Raw genomic sequence first — 20,537 nt, 5'->3', positions numbered from 1 at the left:
GAAAAAGACTGCTAAGTCCAAGGGGACTCAGAAAGGGTTGACAGGAGGTAATGACTGAGCTGAGCCTTGAATTACAATCTGCTGGATATCATATCCAGACTGACTACCTACTCAGTCTTCATTTTTACTTATCAACTGAAACATCGTAAGTGTAGTACAAGTTTTAATTCTATACTCTCAGGATAAATAGAGTTTTCTAACTGACTGTCCCAAAGAATATCCTCACTGTATGTAGGGAAGGGTGGCACAGCAGATAGAGCATAGGAATCAGGAAGGCCTGTGTGCGATCCTCCTTCAGACACTTACTAGCTGTATGATCTTAGCAAGTAAAATAAGGTAAGGTAAAGATAGGTGAGCACCCTTCTATGTCTCAGTTTCTTCAACAGTAAAATGGTAATGATAATAACAGCATCTACCTCCCAGAGTTGTTGTGAAGACCATATGAGTTAACATATGTAAAGAGCTTTGCAAACCCTAAGGTGCTATGTAAAGACCAATATTATTTTTTAAATGGATTCCCAGGTACTCCAGCAGCTGGAAAATAAGTGAAATTATTACAAATTTTACTTCTATGACAGTATATTCCACTGCCTCTTTTGGTGATTTTGATTCTTTTGACATAAGCTTCAAGGTTAATTGAATGCAAAGCCTTGGCCTCCATGATACTGGACCAGTTCATCAGCCATTTCCAAAAGTTCATTTACCTGCTTTTCCTGGGCCAGGCCACTTTCTTTGTTGTTAAAAGCGCATAATCTGTATCCACATTGTTCAATCCACTTTTTAAGAGGTTCATTAGTGAAATTCTTGATGTAATCTTCCATTGTATAAGGTTCTAGATCATCCTTTCTAGTGAAAAGCACAATCATGGACTTGGTGACCTCTGTTCCAAATATGGCTTCTAATACTTCAATGGTCTTCTCATCTTCTTGAGTGAATTGTCCCATCTGAATCACCAGAATAAAAACTTTGGGTCCTTCAAGCAAATTAAGGATGCGAATGATCTCTCTTCCTTGTTTATAGAGATCTTCTTCACTCTCTAATGGAAGGTAAAATGATGGGGTATCAACAACCACAATAGTACTTTCCAGGTCCTTAACATGTTTTCTACAGGTTTTGATGACTGGCTCTCTTTGAACATGGTCTAGAAATTCCTTCCTTCCAAGAATGGTGTTCCCTGTTGAGCTCTTCTCAGCTGCACACTTTCCTACTATGATGAGGTTCAGTGTATCTAGGGGAAGAAAAATGAAAGATTCACAACTATGACCTAGCATGGAATGCTACTGTCTGTCAGTCAATAAAAATTAGTTAAGCCTCTATTATGCATCAGACATTGTGCTAAGCACTGAGGATACAAAGAAAAAGAAAGGCAATCCTTAGTCATCTTGTTCTAGAATGGCACCCATTTTATTTCCATTTCCAGTGTTCTCCTTGATGCTTCAAAGACTTTCAGAGCAATACCAATTGTGTTGATCTTCACCTCCTTCCTACCAAACCACCTCATAAGTGTGTGTCTGTGTGTGAGAGAGAGACAAAGAGTGACAGAGAGAGAAATTGTTTCTGTTTCTATATATGTGTGAGTCCACATACATGTATATGTGTATATATAGATATATACACATTTATTTTTCTATGTTCATATACACACATATTTGGGTGCATATATATGGACTCACATGCATATAGTTATTTATGTGTACCTACATATTCTGTGGTATACTAATGCCAGTTTGAATCAAACAGATCTAATTGTTAAATTTTTAGTGTAAATAATACATTATTGCTAGAGATATGGAAGAGTCCAACCATTTCTGGAATTATGCAAATAAAGTGACTAAAATATCCATACCCATCAGATCAGAGACTCTATTACTTGCCTTATACCCCAAGAAACCTATTAGTAAGAAGAAAGTCCCCATATACACCAAAACATTTATAGAAGCGCTTTTTATGGTCAGAAAGCATTAGAAACAGAAGAGATGCCCATTGATGGGGAATGGCTAAACAAATTGAGGAACATAAATGTAATGGAACATTATTGTCATGTAAAATATAATGTATGTGATGAACACAGAGAAGAAAGAAAAGATCTGTATGAACTAATGCAGAATGAAGTAAGTAGAACCAAGAAAACAATGTGCATAATGACTTCAAAAATGTAAATAGAAAGAACATCTGCACAGGAAAAAAAATCAAAGGTGAATGCAATAAAATTATTAAGATCAAGCATGACTTGAATAAAGAGACATGAAAAGAAACTCCCAAACTACCCCTTCATGGAGGTGGGGGGGAGTCCACAAAACATTTTACATGTTTTCCTGTACTTTTTGAATGTATCAATCACTTGTGATGATTTTCTTCCTCTTTAAAAACTTCATTACATGAGAAATATTTGTTATAGGAAAATATTGTTATATAGCAAATATTAAAATATTTATTAAATGGGAAAGTTCATTGGGAGGAAGAGAGGAAAGGATATTAGGCATAACTATGATGGAGTAAAAACAGAAAGTGTAAATAAAAATTAATTTGAAAAATGTTCAATGTATTTATAACTCTGAAACTGGCAAATGCTATGAATCAGAGCTTTATTGTTTTGATTGTCCAGACTTGAGAAATGATGGAGAAAATGTTAATAACACAGATTAAACTTTTAAAATGCTTCATTCACAGAGAAAGAATTGTTAAGTATTTGCCAGCATAGAACTGCTTGTGTATATGTATGTGTGTGTGTGTTTATGTGTATGTGTGTGTGTGGGGGGAGAGAGACATAAAGAGAGAGACACACACAGAGACACATCAAGAATCTCTTATCTCTCTTACACCTTACTGAATGTGAGCTATCATTGGATTTTTAACTCCTTAAAGGTAGGGAATGTCTTTTGCATCTTTCCCCCCCCCAGTGCTTAGCACAGTGCCTGGCCATAGTAGACACTTAATAAATGTTTATTGACTGACTGACTGGCCCAATGTTATCAGGAGAGGCAGAATTACATGGTTAGTAAGAATGAATAGCATCAAGGGGGTGGAGCCAAGATGGTGGAGAAAAAGAAGGTACTCAACTGAGTTCTCCCTAAAACCCCTCAGAACACTTACAGGTTCCCAGAAATATATCTGAAAAGAGCTGATCAACTTTAATAAATTACTGAATGAACTATTTTAATAAAGAGTTAAAAGTCAAGAAATAGGCTGGGAAAGTGAGAAAACAACAACAAAAAAATCTGACCATAGAAAGTTACCATGGTGATAAGGAAGATCAAGACACACACTCAGAAGAAGATAACAAAGTCAAAGGTCCTACATCCAAAGCCTCCAAGAAAAATATGAATTCAGCTCAGATCATGAAAGAGCTCAAAAAGGATTTTGAAAATCAGAGGTAGAGGAAAAATTGGGAAAAGATAATGAGAGTGATGCAATAAAATCATGAAAAAATGAGCCAACAATTTGGTAAAGGAGACACAAAAAAATTACTGAAGAGAATAACACTTTAGAAAACAGACTGGGCTAAATTGTAAAAGAGGCACAAAAGGCCAATGAGGAGAAGAATGTCTTAAAAATTAAAATTGGCCAAATGGAAAAAGAGGCACAAAAATTCACTGAAGAAAAAACTCATTGAAAAGTTATTTTGACTATCATAAATGCCCAAATTTATTACAAAGTACATAGGAAGAAAGATGCCATCTGGATCTAGAGAAGGAATTAATAAATAGAAATGTGTATGGAATACTTTTACATACATATATTCATGCATACATACATATACGTATACACACTCATTTGTGTCTGAAGATAGCTATCTCTAGGTTGGGGATGGAGAGGTAAGAGAAAAAAAGAAATTTAATGACAATTTTATTGTATATTTAAAAGCAGTAGCAAGTTGTGCATAGTAGATTGCAGTTTCATGTACAATCATCTTATTTATTGTACTATGTTATGGAAATATTTGTTTTATTCCATAAATTGAAAATTAAAAAAAAGAAATGAGATTGACCTACATAAAATAATTAGAAAACAATAGAGGCAAGATGTAATGAAATGTTAAACTGTAGGAGACAGGCTATAGGAGGCTGATGGCAGAGAAGAGATTGGTGAAAAGTGAGAAGAAAAATAAAGGCTTCATTTGGAAAGATTTCTTTCCAATGTGTTCATTCTTTCTATTCCTCTTTCTTCCCTCAGCCCCCTTTCTTTAGAGTTTCCACACTTTATTTTCCTACCAGGTCTAGTAGCAAAGATACAAAGTTGGTCTCCATTGTCACACTTCATTTTGTTGATCTTCTCCAGAAGCCTATTCACTTGGAGTTGTTCTTCCTCTTCTGTGACTTGGTAACTGAAAGCATAGTACTGAAATCCACATCCCCAAATGAGGTTCTGAAGAGGTTTATCCATGGTCTTTATGAACTCCATCAGGTCCCTTCCCGCCAAATCTTCTTTTCGGGTGAATAGAATGATCACATGGTTCCTGAGAGCTTCCTCTCTGAAAACCTTCTTGAGGTTCCTCACCACTGTCTCATCTTCTTCTGTGTAGGAGCCCAGAAGGGTCACTAGGAGGAGGGCATGCAGGCCTGGGTAGCATAGAGAGGCAAGATGGTGAAGCTCTTTCTGGGAGTCCATTTGGGAAAAGATATCTGGAGTGTCAATGAGCACAACTTTTTTTTGTCTCCAAATCCGCTCTTCTTTGCTACACACTTGGGTTACTGGTTGCTTACTGAGTCTGGACTCAAACACACGCCTGCCCAGGATGCTGTTTCCCGCAGCACTTTTCCCTGAACCATGTTTCCCCACAAGAAGAATCCTCAATTCATCCATCTCTTTGTCCTGCTTGGGCTGTATCATGTGCTTGGGCTCTATCATGTGCTCAATCCCTGTTGGGATAAAACAGACATGTTAATTAAGAGCCTTTTCCCACAAATGGCAACCAAGTTTGTCATTACTTAGGCAGGACTTAGGATCTGACCAAGGGGCCTCACTTTATCATGGTCAAAACAGAGGCTATGGGAGTATTTGAATCCTACAATTACAGAGTCAGAAAGGATCCCAAAATTGTCATAAGAGATTTTCTTTTTGTATTGACTTTAGTACAGCAATTTTATTTTTAAAGAAAATCATGTAACCTATTGAAGCTTTTTGGAATTTAACTGAGATTTGGTCTGTGTGTTGGGGAATGGAGAGAGAAAGATAGACACACACACACACACACACACACAGAGGGGGGAGGAGGAGAGGGAGGGAGAGAGAAATTATTTCTCTTTCTATATATGTGTGAGTCCATTTATATACCATACATGCATTTATTTTTTATGTTGATATATGTACATGTGAATCATATATATGAACTCATACATATATGTATGTATTTTACATACATACATTCCAGGGTGTGCTAGAGCCATTTTGAATCAAACTGGTGCAGTTGTTAAAATTTCAGTGTGAATAATACATTGTTGATGGAAGTGTGAAAGGATCCAACAATTTCAGAAAGTTATCTGGAATTATACAAAGCGACTGAAATGCTCAAATTCTTTGAACCCATTACTTGCCTTATACCCCAAGGAAGCTATCAATAAGAAGAAAGGCCCCAAGTGTACCAAAACATTTACAGCAGCACTTTTTATGAGAGCAAAGAATTGGAAATAGAAGAGATGTCCATCAATTGGGGAATAGATAAACACATTGTGGTACATAAATGTAATAGAATATTATTGTCATATAAGAAATAGTATTGTGATCAGTACAGAGAAGAATGAAAAGATCTGTGTGAACTAATGTAAAGTGAAGTAAGCAGAACCAAGAAAACAGTGTGCATAATGGCTGCAACAATGCAAATAAAAGAACTACCACATATGAAAGAAATCAAAGGTAAATGCATAAAAAATTATTAAGATCAAGCATGACTTGAATGAAGAAATATGAGAACACACCCCCAAACTACCCCTTCATGGGGTGGAGGGGTCCACAAATGTTAAACATTGCATATTTTTTCTTGCACTTTTTGAATCTATCAATTACTTGTGATGATTTTTTCCTCTTTAAAAAATACTATTTGTTATATGTGATAGCATTGTCAGAATGAGAGGAGGAGTGATATTGGGAATAACCAATGTGGTATAAAAACAGAAGAAATCAATAAAAATATGTTTTAAATATTTTCAATGTGGGCATTAACACCTCTGAAATCAGCAAATACTATACATCAGGGCTTCAGTTGTTTTGTTGATTGTCTAGACTTAAGAAAATGATGGAGAAAAGGTTAATAATGCAAATTAAAGTTTTAAAGAGATAGTTGTTAAATATTTGCCTACACACCATCCCGTATATGTTTGTGTTGTATGTGTGTGTGTGTATGTATGTAGGGGGGACAGAGAGAGGGAGAGAGAGAGACAGAGACAGAGAGACAGAGACAGAGACAGCAGAGGGGGAATCTTTCATTTCTCTTACACCTCACCTAATGTGAGCTATCACTGGGTTAACTCCTTGAAGGTATGGGATGTGTTCTGCCTCTTTTTGTATCTCTAGTACTTAGCACAGTGCCCGGGCACTGCTTATTGACTAACAAATCTAATGTAGTCAGAGGAAGAAGCATTACATGGTTAGTAAATTCCATAAGGATGATTGGCATCCTGGACAAGTAACTAAAGAGCTGTACGGCAAATTCTATAACAATATGGTTGACACCTTTGTGATGGTGTTTGGTTATAATCTATTAATGATGTTATTGTGAAAGAAGAGATGGAACAATGATATACAGAGTAAGCTGGTAACCCAGTTTACCTTGTGGAAGCAGATTAAAAACTTCTGCTTTAGTTCAATTAAGAATATTAAGGAGTAATATTTCCCATAGTTCTAAATGCTTTCCAGAATTTTCCCTTTAAAAATATGTGTAGAAAAGGCAAAGACTAAGAGTCTGGCAGTTGGGATTGAGGAGTGTTCTCCAGGGTAGTTCCAAAAGATCAAATCACTCTTGTTCCATTAGATGAAGCAGAATGCTAAGGTCAAAACAATGATTTGTCATTTTGTGACATTCTCCATGTTCAACATTCCTATAATTGTTACCTCCAATAATCTTGGAGTAGAGTGATATCCAAGGGATTTAGGATGGGAGAGAGAAGAAGGAACTATGTCAGTTTGAACTTTTCTTTTTCTAAGCTAGAAATGTTTGGATTTAGATCAGTGTTAAATGAATAGAAATTGTTTCTGGTAGAAATGTGCCTATAACACAGAGTACAGTATTCATTGTTTTCTTTGAAAACATGATAGGGATTATACAAGTGTGTCTTATCAAAGAATTCTCAACTTTCTAAAATTAAAATACACTAAGAAGTACTTCAGATGGAAATATGTTGAACATAATTAAATTCTTTGATGATTCATAATCTCTAGGTCACTTCAAGTCATCATGATGAATGCAAACTATCACTGTAAATGACAAAGAAAATTTGAATTATTTGAGCTTTGGAACTTAGAGGTGAAGAATTTTCTGTGCTGCATTCTTCTGTGTTTTCTCTTACGATTGCCCTAGTTCTTATCCACGAAATCTCCCTTTAAGATAGACTTCTGCTGTAGAATATTTAGAAGACCACTTTGTTTTTTTTTTTGTTTTTTTCTTTTTGGTGAGGTAATCAAAGTTAAGTGACTTGCCCAAGGTCACACAGCTAGTAAGCTTCAAGTGTCTGAGGCCAGATTTGAACTCAGGTCTTCCTGACTCCAAGGCCAGAGTTCTATCCATTGTGCCACCTAGCTGCCCCTAGAATACCACTTTGAAGCTATCCTAAAGGCAATCAGTGATTACCATTTTCATCACTTTTGAATGCAAATTATTAATGTTGTTATTATCACTATTGTTGTGGTTGTTGTTACTACTGGTCCCCATCCTGGCTATATTATGCTCAAACTCAGATCATGAAAAAAATCCAAACATTTCTTTCTCAAACAATGCTTTCACCCAGTCTGCCCTAGAAATGAAAATGACTCTTTTGTTTGTCTGATAAAGTCCAAAGTCAAGTCACTTAATAATTTATGTCCAATATAGCTACCTCATAAATATTATCCTTCTGCTCCAGTCAGAGAACTCTCCTATAGGTCTCCTGAAAAAGTTATACTTTCTCCTTCCTCTGTTTATGTGGTCCCCCTGAGCCTGAATAGATTTCCCTCCTAAATTCTCTCCCCTCTGCCCAAATCCTACCTGCCACTTGAGGCCTAATGATACTTTTAAGTCAGCTTCTCCATGAAGCCTGCCCTATCCATTAAACCAAGAGTGATGGTTCCTTTCTATGGACTCCTAATTTAGGTTTCCTGTTATAGAAACTTTCTCTTCTCCTGCATACTATTTTCTTCATCTGGGTATATTTTTTTCTCTCCCAACATGGACCTTTAGACCTGGAATTATGCTTTACATTTCCATTGTTCTCTTATAATACCACCATTGCATTGTGTATGTGATAAGTGTACAATATATTATTTTAAAAGTTGCCTAGAGACTTAAGAGTCACTTAGAAGGAATTAGGCCTGCTCTAGAACAAGTGTGCAGCAATAGCAGAGATTATGAAGGGTAGAGCTTAACTGGTCACAAGCTAAACTGAGGTCAGTAAAATATACAATGTGGATGGATCAATAAATCATACTCTCTATGAACTACTAGAGGTAGATGAGACCCCAGAAATCATCTAGTCCAATTTTTGCATGTGAATGATGAGAAAAGCAAATCCCAGAGAAGGGAAAAGATGTCATTCAATTTAGTTATAGAAGAGAGAAATAAGATTTGGGATACTGAGAAATATTGATGAAAGGGAAGACCTGACCATATCTCTCTAGAACAGGAGATGTTAACCTAGGATTTGTGGACATTTAAAAATATTTTGAAAGCTATTTTTCAATCTAATTGGTTTTCTTGCTAGTCCTGTGTGTTTTATTATATACATTAAAATCACAATTAAGTGAAGGAGTCAATAGGTTCCATAAGATTATCAAAAAGGTCCATGGAATAAAAAAGGTTAAAATCCTCTGTGCTAGAGTGTACATACTTTCTCACCATACCTTATTCCCTGTGGGGTTTTCTCCCTTCTCTAGAATCTCTGAAAATTTTAAAAATCCATCCCAAAGACAGACTTCTTGAAAGTAAAAGTACTGACCTCCCTGTTGGGAATAGTCTTTATCCTGTTTCTGAAGAACACCTAGGGTCCAAGACTATGTCTAGCTAATGATTCTTGGCCAAAGGTTGTTGGAGTCAGGGCCTCCTTAAAGCCCTTCTGCCTCTTTCTTCTCACCCCTCTCCCAGAGCCAGAAGCTCTAAACAACCTACAAAGAGATGGGAAAGCAGGAAAAGAAAACGGATGAAAGAGAAATGGGAGAACTTAGAGGGACGGGTAGCAATGGGACTTAGATCCCAAAGAATCAGCCAGTCAGAATTTATTGAAAACTATTATTAAAGACAGTATGGGCAGATGCAAAGAATCCTGAATATGGAATCTGAGGACCTGAGTGCAAATCTTGACTTTGTCATGTTCTAGTTTCATGACTCAGAACAATTTACTCACTTTGGGCCTCATTTTCCTCACCTGTAAAATGAGGGACTTAGCATAGTAGATGGAGATCTATGTTCTCTTCTGACACTTAAGCTATAGTTCTGTATGAGAGACAGAGTGCTAGCTATTGAGGGACATTGAGATGAGTAGAGACAATGATCCTTGTCCTCAAGGAGTGAAAGAAATAATGAAAAATCCTGAGTGAAGGTGGTATTGATTATCCTGTTGATTCAATTTAGGTTTTATAAGACAGCTGTTAGTATAAGAAAGATGTATGTGTGTGTGCATGTGTGTGTTCACTGTAGTAGATTACATAGTTTCTCATTTTTTACAGAGCTGAGCTTCTCTGAAGCCAGACAGTGAACAGATTTCTATTATGATTCCAACTCCCCTCCAAATTCAACAACAGATTCTTTCTCATAACCTCAGAATCATCCAGGATGTACCTAGTCTAAATATAGGTCTTTTGTCATATCCCAGCCAAAGAAAATACAATCAGAACAAATTTCTTGAGGATCTTGCACTTGTCTAATTCTTCTTTTATGACTATAAAATAATCTTTGCACACCCCAAATCTGGACTGCTGAGAAGTCACTAACCTCATTTATTGGCAATTGCTAGCTTTCCTAGAAAACTGATTATGCTTGGAACTTTATGCCTCAGTTTCTCTTATTCACAGATTTCTATCACAATGTAGTTGGGGAAATGAGATTGACCCAAATAAAATGACTAGAAAATAATAGGAGACAGAAAATAATGAAAGGAGACAGATTGTAAAGGGATGATGACAGAGAAGAGATTGGTAAAAAGTTAGAAAAATCAAAAGAGGCTTGATTTGGGGTCATTTCCTGCTAATGTATACATTTTTTCCACTTCTCCCTCTCTCCTCAGACTACATTCTTTAGAGTTTCTGCATTTTATTTTCCTGCTAGCTCTAATAACAGACTTCCTAAAGATAAAATGCTGACCTCCATTCCTTTCTACCATTTTGTCGATCTCCTCCAAGAGCCCTTTTACTTGATGTTGTTCCTCCTTTCCAGTGACCCGGTAATTGAAAGCATAGTACTGAAATCTACAGTCCCAAATGAGTTTCTGAAGACGTTTATCTGCATTCTTTATGAACACCATCAGGTCTCTTCCTGTGAAGTCTTCTTGCCGGGTGAACAGAATGATCACATGTCTCTTGAGAGCTTTCTCTCCAAAAACCTTCTTGATGTTTTCCACCACTGTCTCATCTTCCTCTGTGTAGAAGCCCAGTGGGGTCACTAGGAGGAGGGCATGCAGGCCTGGAGAGATCACAGAGGAGAGATGGTCCAGCTGTTTCTGGGAATGTCTTTGGGAAAAGATATCTGGAGTGTCAATGAGCACAACTTTTCTGTGTCTCCAGGTTCGCTGCTCTGTCTTGCACTCTTGGGTCACTGGCTGCTCACTGAATCTGGATTCAAACACACGCTTGCCCAGGATTCTGTTTCCTGCAGCACTTTTTCCTGAACCATGTTTCCCTACAAGCAGAATCCTCAGTTCGTCTATGTCATTATCCTGCTCATGCTCTTTCCTGTACCCAGACCCTGTTGGAAAAAAGAAAACCAGACCTGTTCATTAATTACCTTTCACAGTAAATGGCAACCATATTCATCAGGAATTAAGCAGGACTTGGGACCTGACCAAAGGACTTCACTTCAGCATTGTCAAAACTGAGGAAGGATGAAAGAGAGAGATTGTTGGAATAAAATCTTAGAGGTAGGGGAAAATGTCAATAAGGGATCAGATAGAGAAAGTGGTGTAGAGAACTCAGGTAGAGAAAATTAGTGAGGAATAAGTATACCATATTTCATGGGACCAGAAGGGAGGAGAAAAGAGTGACTTATGATGGTGAGTTCTGAGGACTGAGATAAGAGAGCTTAAGTTGGGCAGTTTCAATCTTCTCAGTGAAGCAGAAGTCTAAGTCAGTAGTTCTCAATTAGTGTGATCTCAGCTTCACCTGCAGCACAAGATCCTAGGATTATACATCTAGAGTTGGAAGGGATTTCAAGCCATCTAATCCCATCAACCAATTGATAATCATTTACTAAATGCTCACTCTCTGCCATTCACTGTGCTATGTGTGGGAGATGACAAAGACATGATCAAAACAGTCCCAGATGAGCTTATATTCTAACCTAGGAGAGAACATACGCATATATAGCTATATACCAAACACATACAAACACATTCAGGGTTACTTGGTGAGTGAGCTTGGAATCATGATAAAAGCCAAGACAATGATAAATTAGCATTTATATAACACTTTAAGTTTTACAAAAGGCTTTACAAATATTATCTCATCTTATTGTCACAACCTTGGGAGTTATAGTGCTATTATTTCCCCCATGTTCTAGATGAGGAAACTGACAGAGACAGACTTTAAGTGACTTGCCCAGTGTTACACACCTACTAAATGTCTGAGGCTAGTTTTGAACACAGGTTTTCCTGACTTCAGGTACAGTATTCTATCCATTGCACCACCTAACTGCCAAAGCCAGAAGGTACTTGAAATGAGGTGAACTAGAAAAAGCCTCATGCTGAGGGTGGTGTTTGCAAAAACAAAACAAACAAACAAAAACAAACTTCCAAGGGGCAGTGGTAAGGATGAAGTAGAAAGAGGATAGCCAGAGACAGACAAAGCGTCATGTGTGAGGAACAGCACAGTGGGAGAACTTGTTTCATTGGACTTTAGAATCTATGGACTGCAGGAATGTCTAATTAGGGTAGAAATTTAAGTTGGTTCCAGGTTGTGAAGTGATGTAAATGTCCCAAAGAGGAGGCTGTATTTGATCCTAAAACTTATGGGGGCCACTGGAATTTATTGAGCAGGGATGGGAGAAGGGAGGTGATGATGAGCTTTAGGAAAATCACTTTGGCAGCTGCACAGAAGATGGAGGGAAGTGGGAGAGGTGAAGCAAGGAGACTAACACAGGAGGCTATTATGATCCTGATCTAAGCTGGTGGCTTGTGAGTGGAAAGGACAAGGATTCCCATGGAGGAAAAACAACAAGATTCTTCCACTTATTGAAGATCTGTAGTTGGTGAGGTTAAAGAATCAAGGACGACTTTGTATTTTGTACCTGAATGATGAGGAAAATAGTGATGCCCAAGACAGAAATAGAAAGTTTGAAAGAGGGGATGGATTTTGGGAAAATATGAGTTCTGTTTTAATTGTATTACTGATTTTAAGATCCCTATGAGTCATCCATTTTGAACTGACCAATGGGAAATGGGTGATGTGGTGCTGGAACTCAAAAGAGAGATTCCAGGTGGATATATGGATCAAGGAGTCACCAGCATAGAGATGGTAGTTTAAATGATGGGAGCTGATGAGGTCATTGAATAATGAAGTGACCAGGACAGAGTATTAGGTTCTACCCCCATTTAGGAGGCATGTTAGGGATTATGATCTAGCCAAAGAGACTGAGAAGGACTGCTGAGACAGGTTGGAGTAGAACTAGGAGAAATAAGTGTTGCCAAAACCCAGAGAGGAAAGAATATCCAGGAGAAGAGGGTGGCCAAAAGTGTCAAATGCTGCAGAGAGGTTAAAAAGAATGAGAACTAATTAAAGCTCATTGAGTTTGGCAATTAAGAGATTATTGTTAATGTTGGAGGAAGGGGATGTTAATGTTAGTGTTGGGGTAACAAAAGACAAAAGTGAAGCAGTCCTAGATGAGCTTATATTCTAACCATTGGAGGTAACTTGTGTGTGTATATAGGTACAACTATACTAATATATACTAATAATACTAACATATACTACTGCCAGTAATAAGTTAGCATTTATATAACACTATAAGTTTTATGAAATTCTTTACAAATATCATCTCTTCTTATTCTCACAACAACCCTACCTGGAAGGGAAGTTTCATCTGAGCAATGAGGTCAAATGCCAGATTGCAAACATTTTAACAAAAAAGGGAGAGGAGAAGAAGTGATGGCAGCAAGTGTAGGCAGATTTTTCAAGAAGTTTGAGAAAAGGAGTAGAAATTCTAGATGTATCTTGAAGAGATGGGAAGATTTAATAAGCTATTTTTAAGGATGTAAAAGATGTATGCATATTTATAAGTAGCAGAGAAGGAACCAGTAAATAGGGAGAAATTGAGTCTTACAGAGATAAAGGGAGGTGATAGTGTAATCTGCTAGAGGAGATGGCAGGTGATGGGATTAAAGATATATGTAGAAGTTGTTGGTTTTGGTGAGGAAAAGGGCCAAGGCCTTATCAGAAACAGGATTAATGAATATGATAGTAGGAGGTGATGTAAAAGGGTTGTGAGATGTGAAAAAGAACTCCCAGTGAATGACCTCCATTTTCTTTTTTTTTAAGGCAATTGGGGTTAAGTGACTTGCCCAAGGTCACACAGCTAGTAAGTGTGTCAAGTGTTTGGTCTGAGGCTGGATTTGAATTCAGGTCCTCCTGACTTCAGGGCTGGTGCTCTATCCACTGTGCCACCTAGCTGCCCCAAATGACCTCCATTTTCTCAAAAAAGTATGAGGTAAAGTCCCCAGCTGAGAGAGTGAGGTGAGTGAGTGGTATGGGAGAGAATGGAAGGTTTGGAACAGCTTCTTTGGGGATTGAATAGGAATAGGAAGTAAGTTGGAGGAAAATAGAAGATTGAATCCCTGCAAGGAGGTCCCAATAGGAAAGATATCACATGAATTTTTAGTGGAGCCAATCAACACAGCTGCATGACTTCTACTTACTCTATTCAGTAGATAGAAGTAGAAGCAAAGGAGATAGATTGTGGGAATAATCTAGAGTTGGGTTATGACAAGTGGAAGCAAAGAACTTAACAGAAAGAATAGGGTATGGAGTTAACAAAAACATCACAGTTGGGAATGGAGAAGGTAATAGCCAAAGCAGGAGTAATCACCTGGGGAAGTTCAGCCCTTTAATTATACAGTCAAAGAAACTGAGGCCATGAGAAATTAGTTTAGGCAGTAACTTAATTAACAGAACTTATATTCAAACTTCGGTTCCATGACTTTAAATTTAGCAGTCTTTCCACTGGGCTGTGGTGACACATTTATCTACTGTCACCTGTTACCAGTTTACTTGAAATTCAGGAATAGTCACTAAAAGGGACAATTTCCCCCCCAAGTGCAGACACTGCAAGACCACCATTACAGAGATAGTTTGTGATGTGGGGGAAAGAATCCTTCCCCACAGATCCTTTCCTTACCTAGTTGTTGGTCATGGAGTCCTTCTTGATGATCCATATCTGTAGCTTGCTGAAGCAACTGAGGAAAATTCAGCATTTAGAAAATTTCATCAGACTATTCTATCATGAAATAGAAGTGACAAAGCAATTCACAGACTTTTTTTTTCTGTTTAAACCAAAGGCTCCTTTTTATGTTTTCCAGGTCTCTTAACCCTTAAACATAAAACTTTTAATTACTATGGAACATTTTGATATGTTTTAATATTAAAGATTTAGCAACATATTAGTTCAAAAGGAACCAACTGATCATTTCTAATATAGTATCTAGATTAAAAATACATTTTGGTGTTGCATTAAATTCTACCTGCAACTAATTAAGAAGGATATTGCTAAACCTGAGAGTGTCCAGAGGAGGTGAAGGGCTTGAGTACATAAAATTAAAGGAAATGGGGATGTTTAGTCTGGAGAAGAGAAGGCTCAAGAGGAATTTGTAGAAACATATTTTTTTTTAAAAAAATCTCCTTTTTAATTGCCCTAAAAATATTAAGAAATAATATTTTTCTCTACAACTCTTTCCATAATTCTAGGGAAAACCCACTGGGAAGTGGGTTGATAGGTAGAGGACAAGAAAGAGTTTCTTAAGGAAATGGATTGAGGCTTATAACTTAACTCTTAACTTTTCAAATCAACAAGCATTTGTTAAGCACCTACTATGGGTGAGCCCCTGTACTAAGGTCTCAAAATGCATAGAGGCCACAAAATAAAAACAATATTCTCTACTCTCAAGAACTGGGAGATTATGGGTAACTATGTACAAACATATATATATATGTATACATATATATATATATATATACATACATACATGATTACAGGGAATTATTCACAGAAGGAAGGAACTACAATTATGGAGGACTGGGAAAGGCTTCTTACAAAATGTGGGATTTCAGTTTAGGCTTGAGAAAAGCCAAGTAAACTTAGGAGGTTGAGATGAGGAAAAAAATGTTTCCAAACATGGAGAACAGTCAGTGAGAATGTTTAGTCAGGAAGAAGAGTGTCATGTGATAGGTACAGCAACAAGACCAGTGCAAATGGATACAAGGTATTTGGAAGGGAATAAAGTATAAGAAGACTGAAAAGGTAGAAAAGTGCCAGGTTATAGAGAGCTTTGAACAACAAACAGATTTTATATTTGATTCTGGAAGCAAGAGGGAGCCACTGAAGTTTATTAAATAGCGAGGCAGCATGGTCAGAACTGGATTTTAGGATGACCAATTTGACAGTTAAATGGAGGATGAACAGGAGAAAGGGAGAGAGTTGACGAAGGGAGACCAACCAGAAGGTTATTACAATAGTCCAGGCTTGAGACGATGAGACCCAGAACCAGGATGGCAGCAGTGTCAAAAGGTAAGAAGGAACATATATGAGAGACAATTTGTTGTTTCTTTTTTTAAGGGAATTGGGGTTAAGTGACTTGCCCAGGGTCACATAGCTAGCGAGTGTCAAGTGTTTAGTCTGAGGCTGGATTTGAACTCAGGTCCTCCTGACTTCAGGGACAGTGCCTTTATCCATTGTGCCACCTAGCTGCCCCAGTATGAGACATGTTTTGAAGATAAATTAACAGGACTTGGCAACAGATTGTATATGAAGAATGAGAAAGAATGAACGGCCAAAGGTCATACCAAGGTTGTAAGCCCGGGAAGGTGGGAAATTATCTTTGGCAATAACAGGGAAGTTAGGAAGAGGGGAGGGGTTAGAAGGAAAGATGATACAGTTCTGAACGTGTTCAATTTAAAATGTCAGTGGGACATCCAGTTCAAGATGTCCAATAAGCAATTGGAGATATGAGACTAAAAATCAGGATAAACATCAGACTGTCTCCACTTTCTTTCAGTTGCATGTGAGTAGGAGTGGAAGGAGCAAACTGTAGGAGTAATCTAAGGCTGAAGCTTGGCAGGGAACAATCAATGATAGGACAAAGAGACTTAAGAGAAGAGGACAGTGTTGAGTTGAACTGACTCAAGTTGGGGGAGGGAAGAGAGTGTAGCCAGGACAGGAGCAATGGTCTGGGAAAGAACTGATGGATGGAGGAATTGAAGATTCCAGTGAGGATGAAAAACAAGATTTGGAGTTGTAAGGCAGAAGGAAAGATGGAAGGACAAGAGATTGGGATCAAGTAAGGGCATTTCAGTTCATAAACATGAAAGTGGTACATTTCTAGGTGATGGCAAAATAAGTGGAGCTGAGTTGAGCAAGTTGAAGAACTAGGAGTATCAAGATATAGGTTGAAAACCTCTAGTATGAAGGTAAGAAGCCCAGTACGGGTAAGAAGACTGTGAGATAGTCACTAAAGTCTTGGAAAAAGAAAGGAGAGCATCCAAGAAATCGGTAGACAACAGCCACCAGAATCTTGATTGGATGATAAATGTGGATTGAATGAACCTCAAAGGAAGAGGTTAGAGTCATGGTGGTAGAGGGAGAACCTGGAGGTGGCAAGGGGTAGCAAAGAGTATTTGAACTCCTGACTACTTGGTCTGGAGTTATGAGTGAAAGTGCATTGAGAGCTAGAAAGGGTGGCTAAGGAAGCTGTGTCACCACATGGGAGTCAGGTCCAGTGAGTACAGGATAGAGGGACCAGGAAAGGAAAATATAGAAGATGAAATCTATTTTTTTTAACCTATCCAGAGTGTGAAGGGGAAGGGTTAAGTAGCTGTAGAACAGGAGGTAGAGAAAGAGGGATTGAAAGAGATGGGAAAAAGGAAGTGGTCAGTAGGGGACAGACAACAGGGTTTGAATAATAGCAAAGAGGGGTTAGAATTATTGGGATGAAAAGGGAATTGCAGAGTGGGAGTAGGTTTGAGGAATGAGTTCAGGGAGGTTATCATTTACCACAGGGATTCAGCCTCAGGGTGTGGACCCAGAGCCTCAGGAAGCTATGGGTAGCTGGAAGGAGGTAGGGAGATAGGTGCCCCAGCAGGAACAAAGCAAGTGAATTTGGAAGTTTGCTTAGAGTTATGAGAAGCTGTAGAAGGTCCCTGAGCATGACAGAATGGTTGTTCAGGGAAGTTAGGAAGACAACAAAACTACCATGTAATTGTAAGAGGTTTCAGAGGGTGCGTGGTGTGGGATGGATGTCTGCTTTTCCTCCCACTGAAGTGATTTGGTTATTTACCCAGCAGAGAGCTCTCTCTTCTTTACCTGGCCACCTACACTGATCCTTGCACAAGGACACATCCTTCTCAGTGGAGAAAGGATGAAGATATCAATGGCACTGAGGAAGTCCCTTTGTTTTAGCTCCTAGAGTGTGGGGAGTGGTCCTAGAGAGAACAGGATGGCAACTCAGTTACTCAACAACGCTGGAATATTAACCCAGACTGTATTTTCAGATATCTTTTCTTTGTTCAAGACTCCTATAAATCTTATCAAAACTTATCTTGAGGCAGAGAGCCATGTCAGATGGCATGAGAACTCTCTCTCTGTCTCTCTCTCTCTCTCAGTTAACTTGGATAGAGTTTAATGATATGTTGAATAAAATGACTCCTGACAGACTTGAGCCATAATTGCAGAATCCACTATTAGTATTAATATTTTTCTTCAACAGATATCATAGCTATAATCAAATATTTCAAGGCTGCTGTATATAAGAGGGATGTGTTTGGTTCTGTTTGGCCTGAGTGAAGATCTAAAAGCAGTTGCAAGAAGACAAACTGAGCTTGATGTCAGTACAAATTCCTAACAATGAGAGCTGTCCAAGAGTGGAATGCACTCCCTTGGGAGGAAGTGGAGCTGCCTCTCCTTGGAGATCTTTCAGCAGAGGAAGGAGGATCACTTGTCAAGCTGTGAGTCATTTAGGTATCAACTGGACTCCCTGGCCGCAGAGGTCCCCAGAAACTCTCACATTCTGTGTTTATGATTTTGTGAAATTGTCTGACAAATGACAGAATCCTATAGATCACCCAGAGATCATAGAACATGAGCAAAAAATCCCAGAATGGTTCAAAAGAGAAAGAAAATTTATAAAATAAGAAAGGAAAAATTAAGTTCAAGAACTAGAGCTTTCAGTGCAGAACTTAAAACTTTCCATGATGGTTTTAAAAACAAAACTAGGGTAGTAGGTCAAATGCAAAACCCAATAACTCTTTACCATAGATCCACCTTCCGATAACATAAATAAAATGATTGGTTCAAAACCGTCCTGGAATTTCCATCTTCTAATAGATATGACACTCAAGTGACCCTAACCAGCAAGGAGAGCCCCATGTCATTTTATTTTGCAGTTATCCAAGGATGGGCAAGAGCTCCTTCCTGCAATTTTTACATGGGTGCTCCAGGGCCCAAAACTTAACCTCATTCCACTAGGGTAGCATGTTTCTTTTGGTTGTATTTAAATTCCCCTGAAATAATATCCAGGATATTAGGATCACAAACTTTACAGCTGGAAGGGACCTTTGAGATCTTCTTGTCCAAACCTGTCAATGTGCTGAGAAGCAACCTGAGCCCCTTTACTGAAGAGAAATGAATTGCCCAAGGTCATACAGTTAATTAAAATAAAGATGGAGAGGGAAACACACAACAGCAGGAAGGATTTATGCGAGATAGAAGGATGTTAGGGACAGTTTTTAGGTGTGAGAATACACAGGAAAGCTGCTTCTCTTTGCATACCAGCCTGGTTACGGATGGAGGTGAATATAGCCAAGACTACGTGAAACAACTTTTGTGAACAGACTATGAAGATGCATAAACAACCAGGCCCCTCTCTGGATTTGGCAGCCACTCATGCTACTTTTGCTTCCTCTTCTCTCCATTACCCAAGAAAAGTTCAAAAATTAGCTGTTACCCAAGGACCCTGGGGAAAATGTCCTATTTCCCTCTGGAGAGGTCGCAGTCTCAGTACATGATGGCCAAGAAATGGGTGGGCTAGACAACTTCTCTGCTTTATTTCTTTTGTGAGGTGTGTAGTGAAGGTAACTATGATTTTTATCCCATTTTTTTTTTGAGACAATCGTGGCTAAATGACTTGCCCAGGGTCTCAGAGCTGGTAAGTGCCTGATGGTTTGAACACAGGCCCTGCTGACTCCAAGGTCAATTTTTCCCATTTTCACATTGAAAAGGGAAGTACAAATGGCTAACTGACTTGCAGAGGATTAGAGAGAACCTTGGCAGAAGTAGGAAGAGGCATTACAATGTATTTCCAAACAAAACAACTTTTAAATTTTACTTGCTACTTTTCTTCAAATGTTGCAATTCCCTATTACTCTGTCTCTTAGGCCTTAAGACCTACGGCCTGCCAGTGAATTCCATTCTTTCTTTGGGGTGTGCTCTATAGGGTCCCCCAAGATTCAAAGGAGAAACAAAAGGCCCTCTCCTCCTCCCCTTACACCCCTCCATCCCCTCCATCTCCTCCATTCCACCCCCTTCTGACACCTGGAGCAGGCTTCCAGGCAGATCCAGTGCTGGAAGCTGGCCCCACAGTCAATGTTTAGCCTTGGAGTTACATACTGAGCCTGAACGGAGCTTGTCTGTTGAAAGAAGCAAGTCTTCAGCTCTTGGTCACAAGTGATCTGGTGAGCTGGTCAGAATGGTGGCCAAAGGAGACACCAGGTGGAGGGCTTTCTCAGTGATCCTTTAGAATCCTACCTACCTACCATACCCTGCAACCCCGAGATCTTCAGAAAGGTCTATAAAAAATTCAGAGAAGTTTGCATTTTAATATTTGCAGCTTATAAGGTCTTCAGTTTTCTTAGTCTCAGTCACATATTCTACATATACCTGTGTGTGCATGCGGGTACACACACACACACACACACACACACACACACACACACACACACACACA

At 38.5% G+C, this 20,537-nt stretch overlaps 1 protein-coding gene across 3 annotated transcripts in view; it reads right to left on the bottom strand.

Annotated features, from left to right (window-relative positions):
- Positions 1-439: 439 nt before the first annotated feature.
- LOC114027120 (GTPase IMAP family member 8-like) overlaps positions 440-20,537 on the bottom strand; it is a 20,880-nt gene continuing 782 nt past the window's right edge. The window contains exons 2-6 of one of the 3 annotated variants that reach the window (XM_027840975.1): positions 20,201-20,379; positions 14,723-14,821; positions 10,484-11,083; positions 4,212-4,859; positions 440-1,228 (exon numbers count right to left, since the gene is read on the bottom strand). In XM_027840975.1, coding sequence (XP_027696776.1) covers positions 633-1,228; positions 4,212-4,859; positions 10,484-11,083; positions 14,723-14,798 — 1,920 coding nt within the window. In that variant the 5' untranslated portion in view covers positions 14,799-14,821; positions 20,201-20,379 and the 3' untranslated portion in view covers positions 440-632. Of the gene's footprint in view, positions 1,229-4,211; positions 4,860-10,483; positions 11,084-14,722; positions 14,822-20,125; positions 20,380-20,537 lie in introns of those variants that run through there. The other 2 variants (XM_027840976.1, XM_027840977.1) reach the window with 2 other exon arrangements.

This window comes from Vombatus ursinus, unplaced genomic scaffold (assembly GCF_900497805.2).
Source record: "Vombatus ursinus unplaced genomic scaffold, bare-nosed wombat genome assembly UNPS02014852.1, whole genome shotgun sequence".
NCBI lineage: Eukaryota > Metazoa > Chordata > Mammalia > Diprotodontia > Vombatidae > Vombatus > Vombatus ursinus.
This window is presented reverse-complemented; position numbering and strand designations above follow the sequence as displayed.